The sequence below is a fragment of the Acomys russatus genome, chromosome 18 (genome assembly GCF_903995435.1).
Source record: "Acomys russatus chromosome 18, mAcoRus1.1, whole genome shotgun sequence".
In the NCBI taxonomy this organism is placed as follows: domain Eukaryota; kingdom Metazoa; phylum Chordata; class Mammalia; order Rodentia; family Muridae; genus Acomys; species Acomys russatus.
This window is the reverse complement of record NC_067154.1, coordinates 60,602,657-60,618,160: the sequence shown is the minus strand read 5'-3', so window position 1 is coordinate 60,618,160 and position 15,504 is coordinate 60,602,657. Positions and strand designations below refer to the sequence as shown.

Here is a 15,504-nt window from a genome sequence, read left to right as displayed (position 1 = left end):
TAACGGTGTAAGAAAGCAAAGCTGCCGGGTGTGGTGGCGCACGCCTTTAATCCCAGCACTCAGAGGGCAGAGGCAGGTGGATCACTGTGAGTTCGAGGCCAGCCTGGACTACAAAGCGAGTCCAGGACAGCCAAGACTACACAGAGAGACCTTGTCTCGAAACAAAACAAAACAAAACAAAACAAAACAAACAAACAAACAAACAAAAAAAAAAAAAAAAAAAAAGAAAGAAAGCAAGCAAGCAAAGCTGAGAGCCGCCGCCGCCACGGTGTCCCAGTGAAGACACTTACTGTCTAGCAGGGCTACTTCAGGCTTAATTGAGGCAGTTTTCATCAGTGGCCCCATAACCACCGGGAGGTACTGCTGGAATTCCTTCCCAAGGATCTTACACATTCTGGCCCACGCGGAAATCATGTAAGAAATCTGGGGGAGAGATCCCAAACAGCTGTAAGGCAACAGGGAACTAAGAGATACAGAGCCAACAGATTCATGGACACGGTCATGCATTTCCCAACGTCACACGCTCCAAGTGTTCCTAGTCAGTACTCAGGCTCCTGGGAACCTGGCACAACACCCACAAATACTACTGAGCCCTCCCTCCCATCTTAGCACCGACACACAAGGCAGCGTGTTTCCATGTAGCTTCTCCGTGCTTCTTTCTGGCTGGCCCCTCCCTTCTTGAGGCCTGCTGCTTGCACCATCTACTACCAGTGTACCATTTCCATTTGTCATGCTGTCTATTTTCCTGCAAAATTCCATTTTCTCACAGCTGAGTAAAATCTGGTTTTGCACACGTACCGTGCCTTCACTACCAACGTGCATGTCGATGGACAGCTGGGCTGATCCTATTTCCTTGCTATTGTGAGTAGAGGTGTGATAAACATGGACTTAGCTGTGGTGGGATGTGGGTCCTATGAACAGTACAGCAATACAGTAGCACCGTTTTTATTTTTTAATTTTTGAGACAGTTCTCACTCTGGAGCCTTGGCTGACTTGCAACCCTTTATGTAAACTAGCCTGGCCTCTGCTTCCAAAAAGCTGGGATTAAAGTTGTCTGGCATGGGGTGAGCATGATAGACTGTAGTTTTAGGGGTTTTTTTGTTTTTTGTTTTTTGTTTTTTGTTTGTTTTTGAGACAGGGTTTCTCTGTGTAGCCTTGGCTGTTGTGGACTCATTTTGTAGAGCAGGCTGGCCTTGAACTCAGTGATCCACCTGCCTCTGCCTCCCTGAGGGCTGGGATTAAAGGCGTGCACCACCACGCCTGGCTTCAGACTTTTAGAACATGGCTGCAGCATTTAACATCTGCCAAAGCAGAGAATGAGGGCTCTTCATTGCCAACACCCTCTAAGTTAATGTACTCTAGCATGCAGTCACATGTTTGCTTGATAATAGCCATTCTGCTGGGGGAGGGGGCACAGGGAAGGACACAAAATGAAATATCAAAGTAGTTTTAATTTGTATAGAAAACCCATTCGTCCTATAATTGCTCGGTGGCTGGCTTCTATGTGCCAAGCACTGTGTATCTGCGAACGTGAAGGCGGCCTGTGGTGCTTTACACCGCCCTTCAGTGAATAGCCAGCTTCCCCATTCGCAGCTGTTTGTGTTCAAGCCTTTTGCTGTCTACACAAAAATAAGTGGGTATTTACAGACTTCCACATTGCGAAGAAAGGAAAATAACAAACAAACAAACAAACAAACCCGAGGATATTCTGCCTTTGGACAATGGTGCTTTCCTATTTAAGCCTGAGAAATAGTCACAGGAAGCATGTGTAAGGTTGGAAGTTCGTCCAGTAATTATTCAGTGCCTAGTGAGGTGTTAGCATTGCAAACCCCACTGAAAAACACATCCAGACAGGCACGTGAGCACACAGATGTTCCTTCTGAGGTTCATGGAAGGGGCTGTGGGGAGAGTGTCCGCACGTGCACCGGGACCTCTGAGACTGCCGGGTTCCTGGGCTGCTTCTGACAAGGGGGGCACGTCACGGCAAAGGGCTAAGAGCCACCCAACTGATATACTTTACCTTTGAGAAAGATCTGAGTCCTGCATACTCAGGAAAAGCCTACAGCACAACTTTGAACAGTTCTGCTCCAGAAACCAAGCAGAGCTCACAAAAGTAACAAACCAGAGACCAGAGGAAGCAGGAACAACCAACAGTGCACTGACTGAGAAAGCACAGTTCCGGCAGTCCATGTCATGTCTTTGGAACCAGGGGTTAAATTAAAAGCATCTCTTGAAAGCTGTGACTCATATGAAAACTAACATCTGGGCTGGAGATATGGCTCATGGGTTAGGAGCATTTGCTGTTCATGGTGGCTCACAACCATTTATAGACACACACAAGGCACACACAAATCCATGCAGGCAAACAAGCAAAGCCTCAATAAACACTGCATAGGCTCATGCTGCACGCTGCTCACCTGAGGGTCATCGTCTTCCATGTCGTTGAAGTCTGTCTGGGTCTTCAACAATAGCTGCATCACATCTGACGCATCCTGCATGAACTACAACACGCAGGAAAGACGTCTCATTAATGCATCAGAGAAGCGCGTGCTCTTGCTACCCAGCTTGGCTTCTTCTGCAATAACAAAACACTGGCAGAACAAGACCCATCACCCCCAAAACCCAAGCCACCGAAATAAGCTTGTATCCAGGCCCAGCAAGATGGCTCAGTAGGTAAAGGAGTTTGATGGACAGAGAACTGACTCCCGAAAATTGTTATCTGACCTTAACATGCATGCTGATGTGTGGCACTCCTCATCCTCCCAATAAATAAAAACTAATTAAAAACAGCACAACAGCAACAACCACCATCTCTTCCTTTTTTGAGTCATAGTCACACAGATAGAATTCAGAAGTTTCTGTCTGCATTGTATAGCTAGCATAATGCTCTAAGAACCATGCTTCCAACTGAAGGTAAAAAGAAGCAAGACATTTTTAATAGTGTAAAATTTAGTTTACAGCTAATGTACTTCAAAAAGTAAAATTTAATTGGAATATAAGGAAAATTTATATTGCTTTATAGAAGTCACTGCATAAAGATTTTGTGGTCAGTCTCCATGGTAATCAACCAGGCAGTGTCTCAAAGCTGGGTCAAAGCCTCAAAGCCAGACATGAAGTCTCTCTCTCTCTCAACCACCCTCCCCCCTTTGCTTAGGCTCGGGGTCCTTAGAAAACAACCCACAAGGTAACAACAATATTTTAGCCTAGCAAATTGGGAAGCAGAGGCAGGCAGACCTCTGCGTTCAAGGCCAGCCTGTCTACAGAGTGAGTTCCAGGACAACCAGGGCTACACAGAGACCCTGTCTTGAAAATCCAAAAACCAAACTAACAAAAACCAAACGCTCCCCAGCATTAGAGAGTCAGTTACCAGACTGAAAAGCATCCCCCTGCAGCCCACGGGCCTGTCGGCAGGGAGCGCGGCTGCAGCCTCTGACCTTGTCCTTGCCGACGGCCAGGCCAATGAGGCTGATGCACTCGATGGTCTTCCCCCGCAGCAGCCTCAGCTCCTTCTGCACTGCGTTCTCAACGATGTGCTTCAGCGACGGCATGAACAAATCATAGTAGGGGACAAATTTTTCTTCTGCAGTATCTGCAACTGATGCAATGGATGTCACAACTTGTTCCAAAACTAACTTGGTGCCTTTCTGAATCAGCTGGAAGACATGAAAGAAACCGTCTCAACAACCACGGGAACTTCTCGCCCTCCTTCCCTTACAGTTCCTACCACGTGTTTCTGAAACAGTAGTTGTAGCTGCCCTTCCAGGGGTCAGCAGCTCACAGCTCTGCTCTGTCTCAGAGCACAGCCGCTGGTAGAATGCCAGTCTGGACTCTCTCGTTCGTGGTTCTTTGTATGTAAGAGTTTATCTTTTGCTTACTGGCCTATGTCACTTATTTTATGCTGTCCCATTGTGTCCCTGAGAAACATCCCTGCTGTGACTCCTCACACACTTGGAGCCAGCAGCTGGGATCACGCCCTAAGCTGCTGTACGTAACCAAGGCTGACTTTAAACTCTGCCTCCCGCCACTCTTGTGTCATATGCCGAGGCTCCGAGCTCTTGGAGCTTACCTCCTGGAGCTTGAGGACCATAATTGAGTGCAGATGCTTCACCAGGTTGTCCAAGTATGGAATAAGCAGTGACTTGGGGCAGTCCTCAGTGAAGTTAATGAGGGCGGCGGCGGCGTGGGCCTGCACCCTTTGGTTGCCTTGGTCTTCCATGGTCTGAAGCAAAGCTGCAATCACCTGGAAAATCAAACAGTGTTTTGAGACATGCAGCCTCCTTTTAAAGTGTGTGGGCAACTGAGGACTTCTTACACACCTTCTCGTGAAATTTCTTTTGAAAACCAGGCGCAAAATCTGTAGCCATCTGACCCACGGCGTTGCAGGCTGCGTAGCGGACTCTTGGGTGCTAGAACATGTTTCCTTGTGTTAGTAATGGCAACAGACTCCACATGAGGTAGACAGTAGTTATAAGGTGTTTATGGGTACTCACAGGGTCCTGGAGGAAGAGCAGGACAAAGTTGACGATCTCGTTTAGAATGCCTTCCATCTGCTGGTGGCACCCTTCACCAATGGCAGACAACGCCATCAGTCCTGCGTGCCGGTACTTCCAGTCAGCTGTGAGAAGCAACAGGGATTAGACCTCCTCTCATCCTAATTCTGGTAGAAATGGAATAGTTGTTCAATTTTTCTCTACAGCCACACCACACCATCCTGGCCTCGACCGGCCCGAGGCTAAGCAAGGTGGGGCTCATTAGGGAGCATTTTAGAAAAATGGACCTTGACCTAACTGGGCTGGTTTTCTTTCCTCCTGTCAAACAGACATGGCCTTGCTAGATGTCCAGCCTAGGCTGAGCTTGCCACCACCTGCCTCACTTGCTATGACCAGCGTTGTCACCAAACCCACTTTACTGCCTGACTTTCAAGAGTACCTCAGTCATTCCGGGCTGGGCTATGACGGCTGCTAACCCACCTTACACAAGGCTCTGAGTTCCATCTCAGGGACCAAAATAAACAAGAATGCAAAACAAGTTTTCCTAGAAGATTCGTTGTCGGCTACAAATTCCGGGGCTTCTTGTGTCACAAACTGCCATGTTTACTGGCTACAGACAACTCACTGATACCTTTAAAAAGAAGCTAAGGGCAAAGATTCTCTTTTCCCAAAAGTTTTCATTTGATTAAACTTACTTGTATCCTAGCCATCGTAGGCCATGCCTGGAACCCCAGCCCTCAGGGAGGTGGGAGGCAGGTGGATCTCTGTGAGTTTGAAGCCAGCCCGGTCTACAAAACTACATCATAAGACAGCCAAAGCTACACAGAGAAATTCTGTCTCAAAAAACAGAACAACAACAAAATGTCAGCTGCTTTTTGGTTAACAGAACATGAATTCATCACTGCTTATTTTAGTGGACCCCCACATATTTGTTTGTTTGGTTTATTAAATAGGAAATGCACCTGGCATTATACCACATGACTTCAATCCTGGAGCATTGCGGAGGCAGAGGCAGGAGGATCAGGACTTTTGCTAGCCAGCCTTAGCTACAATGACCTAAGTTTGGGCCCTTGGTGGAAGAAGAGTGTCCCACCAAGTTGTCCTCTGTGCCTTCATGTGTGCTGAGGAACATGTCACCTCAACAAATTGACTCTAACACTTAACTAATTTAAGTGTAATTTAAAGAAAAAACAAAACAAAACTAGAGGCGGAGGTCAGCAGCTCACAGCCTGCCATCTTTCTGGGTCAGGAAGGGCTGTGCTCTCCCATGTGCGGTGGTGGGGACTCCCAGGGTTCTGGGCATGCTAAGCTAAGCAAGTGCTCTCAGCCCTGAGTTACATCCTGATCCATCTCTAAGCAGGACAGCAACACAGGCTGTGCACACTCAGATTCTATGGAGAGCACAGTAAGCCACACATAAGCACATCCGTTTACACTAAAGTAATAATGATGATGGCTCAAGGCCCTTTCTCGAGGGGTGTTACTACATCAAAATTATCTCTATACTATTCTTTCATGGTCTTTGAAGAACAAGATACAACATTCCAGAGTTGATGATGTGTGGAACATGAGAACTCACCTAAAGCATTTAAAAATGTCCCCACAGATGCAGGGCCACTCGCACCTCTCCTTCGCTTTAGATAATCGTTATTCTTCACAACAGTGGTCTTCCTAAGCAGGCCTGGTGCTGCGCCCTCCAATCCCAGCACCCAAGGGCAGAGGCAGGCAGATCGCTTTAAACTGAAGGTCAGCTAAGCTGGTCTACTAGCACCCCCAGGCGAGCCAAGGACACACAGCAAGGCCCTAACTCCAACACACGGTTAGTTCTGTGAACACGATGAGTGGACTGTCTTGTCCAGCTTGCTCTAATGTCTCTGGGCTTCACTTTTTCACAATAAAATCTCAAAAGTTAAAATTTATTTATCCTAGCAACCCCTTTAAGTTACATATATGGTGACAGTGTTTAAGTCTAGGGTCAGGTGTGGGGGCACACTCCTTTTATCCCAGCTTTCAGGAAGCAGAGGTAGGCAGCTCTGAGCTCCAGGCCAACTAGAACTACATAGTAAAACTCTATCTCAAAACAGTCTAGGGTTGGAACCAGCAAGATGGCTGAGTGGGTAAACGGTGCTAGGCCTGATAACCTGAGCTTCTGAATCTAGGACCCACATGGCGGCGGAGCGTCCGCATACACGAACAAGTGCGCACGTGTACATGCAGAAGCATGGGGTGGGTGGAGGGCGGGAGACTCCTGTCATTAAGCAGATGACCAGTGAAAAGGGCTTGATTCAATGCCTTGCATTTGCCTCTCTTTAAGACCCCCAGGTCACTAGGGACAACTTAGGGACAGAGTATGCTTAGCATGTGGCGACATGGTTCAACCCGGCACCCTAAGACAAAAGCAAAGAGTGACTGTGTACCAAGGGCCCAGGCTGCCCTCACAGTTCCTGTGGTCCACCCCTCAGGTGCATACAGAGAGATTTACGTAAGCTACACCGCCGTCTCTGCAGCAGCTCTTCAGGAGCATGGCAGTACTCCATGGGAATCACCTGTGCTACGCAGTGGCAGGAGGGAGCCAGCTTGTTATGTGGATAGGCTCAGCGAACAAAGGCCGAGGCCTGCAAGCAGCCACAAAGCTACATGTACACTGGGCCGAGACGCCTGTCAGTCAACTTTTAACAGCAAACTCCTTTGTATAAAAAAACTTGGAATTTACACACATTTGTGTTTAAAATTCTAAAAATGATCGTGCATATCAACCTTTTAATTAAAAGGCAAATTAAAATTAAGCACAAGTAACAATAGTATGGGACTGATATAAACTGTGGAACACAGGCTGGCCAATGAACAGATACTTGTTAACATACATGGCTTTGTATCTAATTCCATCCAACAAAATGTTTCCTCTTTTACTTTCAGTCTTCAAGCCACACTATCTATCTATCTACTTGCCTGCCTGTCTGTCATCTGTCTGTCTGTCTACATCTACTTACGTACCATTTTATGGACAGGGTTTCCTGAAGCTCTCATCTTTGTCCACCTCTTCTCCCAAGTGCTAGCTGCAGCTGCGTGCTCTATGCCTCAGTGTTTCCAGGCCAGCTAGACCTACCCCCCCCAACCCCTAAAGCTGAGCCAACCAACCCACTAACAACCCACAAACAAGAAAAACTTCTTTTTAACGAATTTTTCATTTCTCCACCTATGTACTAATTTTAGAGAAATAAGATCAACCTCTTCAGCATTGAGACAGGGTCTTGCTAAATAGTCTTGCTTGGCCTTGATCTTATGACCTCCAAGAGGTTACCAGTGCTGGGACGGACTACAGGGATGCGTCAGCACGCCTGGCTTGGGCTGAACAGAAGAATTTCATTAAGAACTAGGCTACGCACTCTAGAAGCACACAGATTAGCTGCCCACAGCCTGGCCATTGAGGGCTTGGGTGCTAGGAGGCTAGCTGAGGAGAGGGCTCGGTGCTAGGACGCTAGCTGAGGAGAGGGCTCGGTGCTAGGAGGCTAGCTGAGGAGAGGGCTCGGTGCTAGGAGGCTAGCTGAGGAGAGGGCTCGGTGCTAGGAGGCTAGCTGAGGAGAGGGCTCGGTGCTAGGAGGCTAGCTGAGGAGAGGGCTCGGTGCTAGGAGGCTAGCTGAGGAGAGGGCTCGGTGCTAGGAGGCTAGCTGAGGAGAGGGCTCGGTGCTAGGAGGCTAGCTGAGGAGAGGGCTCGGTGCTAGGAGGCTAGCTGAGGAGAGGGCTCGGTGCTAGGAGGCTAGCTGAGGAGAGGGCTCGGTGCTAGGAGGCTAGCTGAGGAGAGGGCTCGGTGCTAGGAGGCTAGCTGAGGAGAGGGCGCTTACGGTTCTGAAGCATCTGCATAATGTGCTCCTTGATCATTGGCAGAACGAGCTTTCCACCCAGTCCACAGGCCATCCGGTCTAATGCACTCTCACCAGCAACTGCATTGCTAAACACACAACAAAACTAGAATAAGCGAAAAAAAAAAAAAAAAAAGAAAGAAAGAAAGAGAAGAAAAGAAAAAGAAAAAGAAAAAAAGAAAAAAAAGAAAAGAAAGGAAAAAAAAAGGGGGGGCGGGGGAGAAAAAAAAAGCATATAGAGCCAATATTTCTAAACATGTTATTTGACCAGAACTGAGAAGAATTCAGTTTTTTTATGTAAAATTCTGAGTTAAAAACCCTTCAGTTAGAGAAAAATAACTGAGGCAAATAAAAACTCCATATGCTAACTTGGGGACAGGTGCTGGAGTCTCTGCCTCTAGTCTGGCACACAAACACTTCAATCAGTTACCAGAGTTTTGTTTTGTCCTGTTGTCTGGATCTTAATTTTCAAAAATTAAGTAAAAGCAACTGTTAAGGAAAGTGTCTTTCTTCCTAGAAACACATTCCATTCACCTGTGACAGAAAAGACCCCTGAAACAAGCTGATAGCCACCAGGATCCCCACCACTGTGAGCCCAACTGCTTCTAAGATCAGGTCTCTGAGGATGTCTCCAGGCTGCACGTCAGTTACCAGGCCAAAGAGACATCTCTCCTCAACCTGCTAAGACCGCAACATCATACATTCAAGTGTGTACCTGTACACACACACATACACATAGAGAAATCTTATCGCTCCCAGAAAAAAAGTCTCTTTTCAAGATAGACAGACAGACAGACAGGTGTGGTAGTACACTCAAAGGTAGGCAAAACTCTGAGGCTAGCCTGGTCTACAGATCAAGTCCAACAGCTTGTCTGGATAAACAAAAACAAAACAAAAAGTAAAGAATTTAATCAAAACATTTTGCTTGTTTTTTGAAAAAGCAGTTTCCTGAAGCAACTAAATTTAAGTACTGTGCACAGGGCAGACAGAAACAAGTCAAAGAAACTGAGTTAGGGAAAGAAATTCGGCCAAACCCATCTCTGCTTTCTAGGCATGTTTAGTAACAGAACAGAGCATGTGATCTGTATTCTTAGTGGCCTAAGCCAAAATAAGTCAGGGCAACTGTGTTCATTTGGCGTACAAATCTGGTCACCTTTGCATCACTACGAAAGTAATCACCATATAATGGGGAATGTGGTGCTTCCTGGGGAATTTTGCTCAAATTATTCTGAGAACCCTAATTTTATTAAAACACACACACACTACACATGCAAACATACACAGAGTTAATTCTTGAAGAAAATCCCAGACTAATAGAAGCATTTTTGTTGTTGTGAGGGGTATTTTTCCTGATTCAAATGTTGTTTAAAGAACATTCATTAAGCCGGGTGGTGGTGGTGCACGCCTGTAATCCCAGCACTCAGGAGGCAAAGGCAGGCGGATTTCTTTGAGTTGAGGCCAGCCTGGCCTACAGAGTGAGCCCAGGACAACCAGGGCTACACAGAGAAATCATCTCAAAATAAAAAACATGCATTAAAAATGCAAATTTTATTAACACACATTATATATGAAAAATAAAATATTGTCTATGTCATACAAAAATGCATATAACAGAAAGGCAATTTAGTTGTTGTTTGTTTTCTTTCTCTTGACAGGGTTTCTCTGTGTAATAGCCCTGGCTGTCCTGGAACTCTTTGTAGACTAGGCTGGCTGTGAACTCAGAGATCTGCCTGCTTCTGCCTCCCAAGTACTGGGATCAAAGGTGTGCGGCATCACGCCTGGCCCCAGAAAGGCAAATTCTAACCTCAGTTTACAGATACAACAATGGTGAGCAAACAGCAGGGCTCCAGAGCCCCCAGAGTCCCCTGCCCCAGCACCCCTAGGCTCTCTGGCCCTGTGGTGAGATTACCTATCGAAGTCATCATCCTCCAACTCGTCAGCGTTTGCCCAGTCCTCGTCGTCCTCCAGATCCACCATCATCGTCAACATCTGAGGAACTAAAGCCAACAATTTATACCTCACAAGACTGAATTTATTCTGTCAACAGGGTGTTTTCTTTAAACACGCGCGCGCGCGCGCACACACACACACACACACACACACACACACGCACGATTGATTTTTTCCTCACAAGAACACTTTTCCAGTCAACCCTCTCCAGCACAAGCTCTACACCCTTCTGTTTAAGGAAGCTCAGTTCAGAATATTTATGATGGGCTGGCAAGATCTCTCAGTGAGCCGGGTGTGGTGGCACACATCTTTAATCCCAGCACTCCGGAGGCAGAGGCAGGTGGATTGCTGTGAGTTCGAGGCCAGCCTGGTCTACAAAGCAAGCCCAGGACAGCCAAGGATACACAGAGAAACCGTGTCTCAAAAAAAGGAGGAAAAAAAAAAGATCACTCAGTGTGGAAAGGTGCTTGACACAGAGGCCTGGCAACCTGAGTTTTATGCTGGGACCTACATAAGGTAGAGGGGGGACATGACTCCAACTTGTCCAGGTAGGCCTTATGTAAGAGGGCTTGAAACGGTCTACATAAAATACCAGCTGTTCCACAGAGGGACCCGAGAGCCTGTGAACATTGGTAGGTTTATTGTGTTCTGTAAATCATACCCCAAATACAGAAATCTGCTCCCACTCCCCCAGTTTTAACTTGTGGCAGAACTTTCCAGAAGGGCTGTAAGAATAACTCTCAACCCCTCTCCTAATTTTCCAGGTCGCACAGCTACGGAAGCCCAAGAGGCCCGTCCTGTCCTAGCTCTCCCTTCCCATCACCACCTGGTGCCACCAAACCTTGCAGCAGTACACACTTAGCAGCCATCCTCGTGTTTAGTGAGGCTTAGCAATGCTAAGTCAGAATTCTGTCTTACAAATTTCCTTTCTAGGTGGGGCGTGGTGGCACACAATCTTTAATCCCAGCACTCAAGAGGCAGAGGCAGGCAGATCCATGTGAGTTTGAGGCCATCCTGGTCTACAAAAGGAGTCCAGGACAGCCAAGGCTACACAGAGAAACCGTCTCGAAAAAACCCAAAAACCAAAACAAACAAAAAACCCCAAATTTCCTTTCTAGCTAACAAAGCTTTGCTGGGTGTGTATGTGTATATATACATATATAAATTATCCTTTTTCTTAAGCTCAGGGTTTCACTGTTGTTAAACAGGGTTTCATGTAGCCCAGGGTGGCCTGGATTACACTCTGCTAGTTTGAACGTTATCTTCTGACAGATGGTTCTTTTAGTATTTACAAATATAGCGATGTCTTAATCTCTGGCAAAATATTTTTCTATTAAACTTCTATTTATAAAACCTATGTATACTTATTTGGATCTTTCATCAACCCTAAACTATTATTTTTAACATATCTGGGTTGGAATTTTTGCTCTACAGGTGTCCCAGTCCCTCTGATGAGCTACTTCCCAGGTCGCGTTTGCTTCCAGTGAACCCTGTGCTCTGACCCTCCCTATCCTGCCAGCACCTTTACCTGCAGCAATTAATGCTGCCCTGGCAGCTGTGAGGACCATTCTGGCTCTTCAGGACAGCGTTCTTAGATCAGGCCCACTACAACCAGCTGGTACAGTTCTGACTGAAGTGGCAGTGGGTTCACCCTGTCAGTCTCTGAACAGTCTCTGACTGGGTCCCATCTGCTCGTGTAGTGTTCCTCACGGCCTGAGTGTTCTTGCTGTGCTAACAAACAAGTGACCCACGAGCAGTGCTGCCTTTGCCTCCACCCTCAGTCTGCTACTGCAGACAGGAAGGTGATAGTGGAGGCCCTTGCTCCTTCCTGCCTAGCTCAGACGCCTACCAGCTCCTGAAGAGCTAGGCTGGCCCAGCAGCACAGCAGTCCGTGGCCTGCCTTCACAGCAGAGAACCACGGCCATGCTCTACGCCTCAGTTTGCTGTCAGATGCCTATCTTTTCTGCATTAGTTTCTACTCTATGAATGATGCAGATGATCGAAGAATGTAATTTTAGGTCCAAATCCAGCGATCTGCAAAGTCCTAAAAGCGGATCCACAATACTGGGCTCACGCAAACATGGACAGTCTCCCCATTGTTCAACGTACTTTCAACACATACTCATATCCTGAATAAAGCTGAGACATGACACAAATCCTAGCAAATTTACCCAACAACTGTACCACATCACAGGAGTATTTGTAGAGTCTGACTTACTAGTCTGTGCAATAATATTGGTATGCTTTCTCAGCATTGCAGCCGCAGTCTCAGACAGGGTCACAATCACTTCGAGGGCAAGCTGGCGCTGCATATTATTGAGGTTAGTGTCTCCACACAGCTACAAAGACAAATGTGTATATACATTAAGCAGTTAGACTACTGGAGCGCAGCAGCAGCACACAGACCGTGGGACCCAGCTTGCCTTTAGACTTAGCTGTAGAGCTGCTTCTAAGTGAGGCCGCAAATACTTCGGAACAGTATCAGCAATCTCGACGAGGGATTTCAGGACTGAATCATCATTCTGGTAGCACGAGTCATTGACAGCCTACAGGGATAAAACAGAAAACAAATGTGGGCTCAAGACTCACCTTGTGGGGTGATGCCTCGTTGGTCAAAACACTCTGGAGCAGCTCAGTGTCTGGCCTATGCAATTAGGCAAATGTGAACATTCTACTCAGAATCAGGAGATCATCCTCCTTTTGAGGAATGTCACACACACAACAAACAACAGCAACAACAAAGACACAGAACAAAAGAGATTCAAGCCTGAGTCCTGGGAAAGGCAAACCCACACCATGATGAAGCAACACACGTGTGAGCACGGTGTGACAACAACACAGCACGGCAGGACCTGGAGAACGGGGACCTCCCACCACGATGAAAACTCCTCAACTAGAAGGCCATCTCCCGGGAGATCCAGTTCTTGCTAACCAACAACGGTCCAGAGGAGCCAAGGCCAGGTGCCTCTGGCCTACGAGGGAGTCATAAGATTCTCTCATCATGGACCCCTCCATGATCACAAAGCCAACTAGTTCTAAAAATGGGGAATCATATGATCTGAGCCTACAACCTAACAATTTACTTTAAATAGTGTTAGTTGTATCCACAGGTTGAACCAATTATGACGAAATAGAGAGGGAAAACTGTATACAGTGAATATGCACACACTTTTTGTTAATTCTGGTTGGTCTGAGCTCACTGTACACAAGGTTAGCCTCAAAAATCAAGAGATCCAACCGCCTTTGCCTCCCAAGCGTGGAGAACAGTGGTGGCCACCAGCTCCAGCAGTCTTATCATCACCACCTCCTACAGCAACAGCTGCTTCTACAGCGCCTGCCTCCTGCAGCTTGAGGCAACAAAGGGTTTCAAGTACCCAGTCATATGCAAAACCAACACTTTGATGTGAAGGACTCCGGTATCTGCGTGGTGTCTGCATGCTCGCTCACACGTGTGGAGGCCAGGTCAACATCAGGGTGCGCTCCTCTACGCCTGCCACCTTGCATTTAACACAGCATCTCTCACTGAACCTAAAGGCTGGCTCTGGGCTAGACTGGCTATCCAGTGACCCCCTGGACACACCCGGTCTCTGGCACTATAGCGCCAGGGATCCAAACTCAGGCCCCATGCTCACACTGCAAGCATTCTACACAGGATGAGCTGTCTCCCCAGGCCCCATGTCAGGAAATCTTACCAACAGAAAAGCAAAGCGGTGCTTGACTGATCAACACTTTTATCTGTCCAGTTTTAGCTATGTGCACAAAGCAGACCATTTTGTCTGATGGTCTTCTAGGGTAGCTGTGCCTCAGCATTTGCTTGCGGAAAAGTGGGTCGTTTACTGCATTGCATTTTATTTCTTCTTACTTGGCAATGGGCATAGATACACAATTGAGTTGTGCTACCTGTACGATTTCATTTTAGGATAAGACATATTTGCCAAAAAACTAACTCCAAACCAACGAGCCAACCAACTCCAGATGTTGGACAAAACTGACAATCACTACAGTACCCAAACCAATCTTTGGTTTGTAACTAAGCAGGAGGTGACCTTAGCATCTTGTCTTTGGGAGCTAATACTGCAAACTATAAATGTTTTGTTTGTTTTGGTTTTTTGAGACAGGGTTTCTCTGTGTACCCCTGGCTACCCTGGAACTCTGTTTGTAGTCCAGGCTGGCCTTGAACTCAGAGAGCTCTGCCTGCCTCTGCCTACCAAGTGCTGGGATTAAAGGTGTGTGCCACCACGCCCAGCTACAAACTAAATGTAAAGCTGCAGACTGTGCCAAGCCTTGTAAGCTCTCTCACTTCCTAGACTGTGTGCTCTTGGGCAAGGATGGTCTTTCCTCCTTAGCTTCTCCCTGTACTAAAGGATTTAAGTCTCACAGACCAGCTGGAAATCTAAACTTAGTAATTACTTATGCTACCTCGAAACCACGAAGCTCTTCAGCCGGGCGTGGCGGCGCAGGCCTTTATTCCCAGCACTCGGGAGGCAGAGGCAGGTGGATCGCTGTGAGTTTGAGGCCAACCTAATCTACAAAGCGAGTCTAGGACAGCCAAGGCTACACAAAGAAACCCTGTCTTGAAAAACCAATAAATAGGTAAATAAATAAATAAAATAAAACAAAACATGAAGATCTTGTAACTGCTATCTTAAGGACCAAAGAAGCCTTTTAGGGTTGCAGACGCCACTCGACTATAGCGCTTGCTGCATGGTGTGCAGGAAGTCCTGTACTTCGTTTTTAAGCACCTCATAAACTTAATGTAAATTCCAGGACTTGCAAGGCAGAGTCAGGGTATGAAGTCCAAAGCCATCTTTGGCTACTTAGCAAGTTAGGGGCAAACACAGGCTACCTTCCATCTTCCCTCAAAAGAAAACTACAGAAAACCCCGAAGAGCAATCAAAAACAAAAACTTCAACAAAAAACCTGTCAGTCTTTCAACAGCACTCAAACTTGATTTTGAGGGAGCTAGGCTGTGAGATCCTGTCTCAGCGTCTGGGACAGGCCTTTAATCCTAGCACTCAGGAGGCAGGGGTAGGGGGATCTTCAAGTTCCAGGACAGCCTGGGCTACCCAGAGAAATCTTATCTGAAAAGGAACCTGCTTGAAAAAACAAAACACACCTATGTCAAAACCACCGTTGTGAGGCAGAGAAGTGGCTCAGGAGGTAAAGACCCGCAGCCAAAACTGGCAATCTGAATTTGATGCCTG

General features: G+C 46.9%; 1 protein-coding gene across 1 annotated transcript in view; it reads right to left on the bottom strand.

The window, feature by feature from the left end:
• Ipo5 (importin 5) overlaps positions 1–15,504 on the bottom strand; it is a 36,492-nt gene that overhangs the window by 8,038 nt on the left and 12,950 nt on the right. The window contains exons 7-16 of the mRNA XM_051160983.1: positions 12,724–12,846; positions 12,519–12,639; positions 10,260–10,347; positions 8,333–8,439; positions 4,491–4,615; positions 4,317–4,406; positions 4,067–4,240; positions 3,435–3,653; positions 2,418–2,501; positions 291–423 (exon numbers count right to left, since the gene is read on the bottom strand). Of these exons, the coding sequence (XP_051016940.1) occupies positions 291–423; positions 2,418–2,501; positions 3,435–3,653; positions 4,067–4,240; positions 4,317–4,406; positions 4,491–4,615; positions 8,333–8,439; positions 10,260–10,347; positions 12,519–12,639; positions 12,724–12,846 (1,264 nt within the window). The remainder of the gene's footprint in view (positions 1–290; positions 424–2,417; positions 2,502–3,434; positions 3,654–4,066; positions 4,241–4,316; positions 4,407–4,490; positions 4,616–8,332; positions 8,440–10,259; positions 10,348–12,518; positions 12,640–12,723; positions 12,847–15,504) is intronic.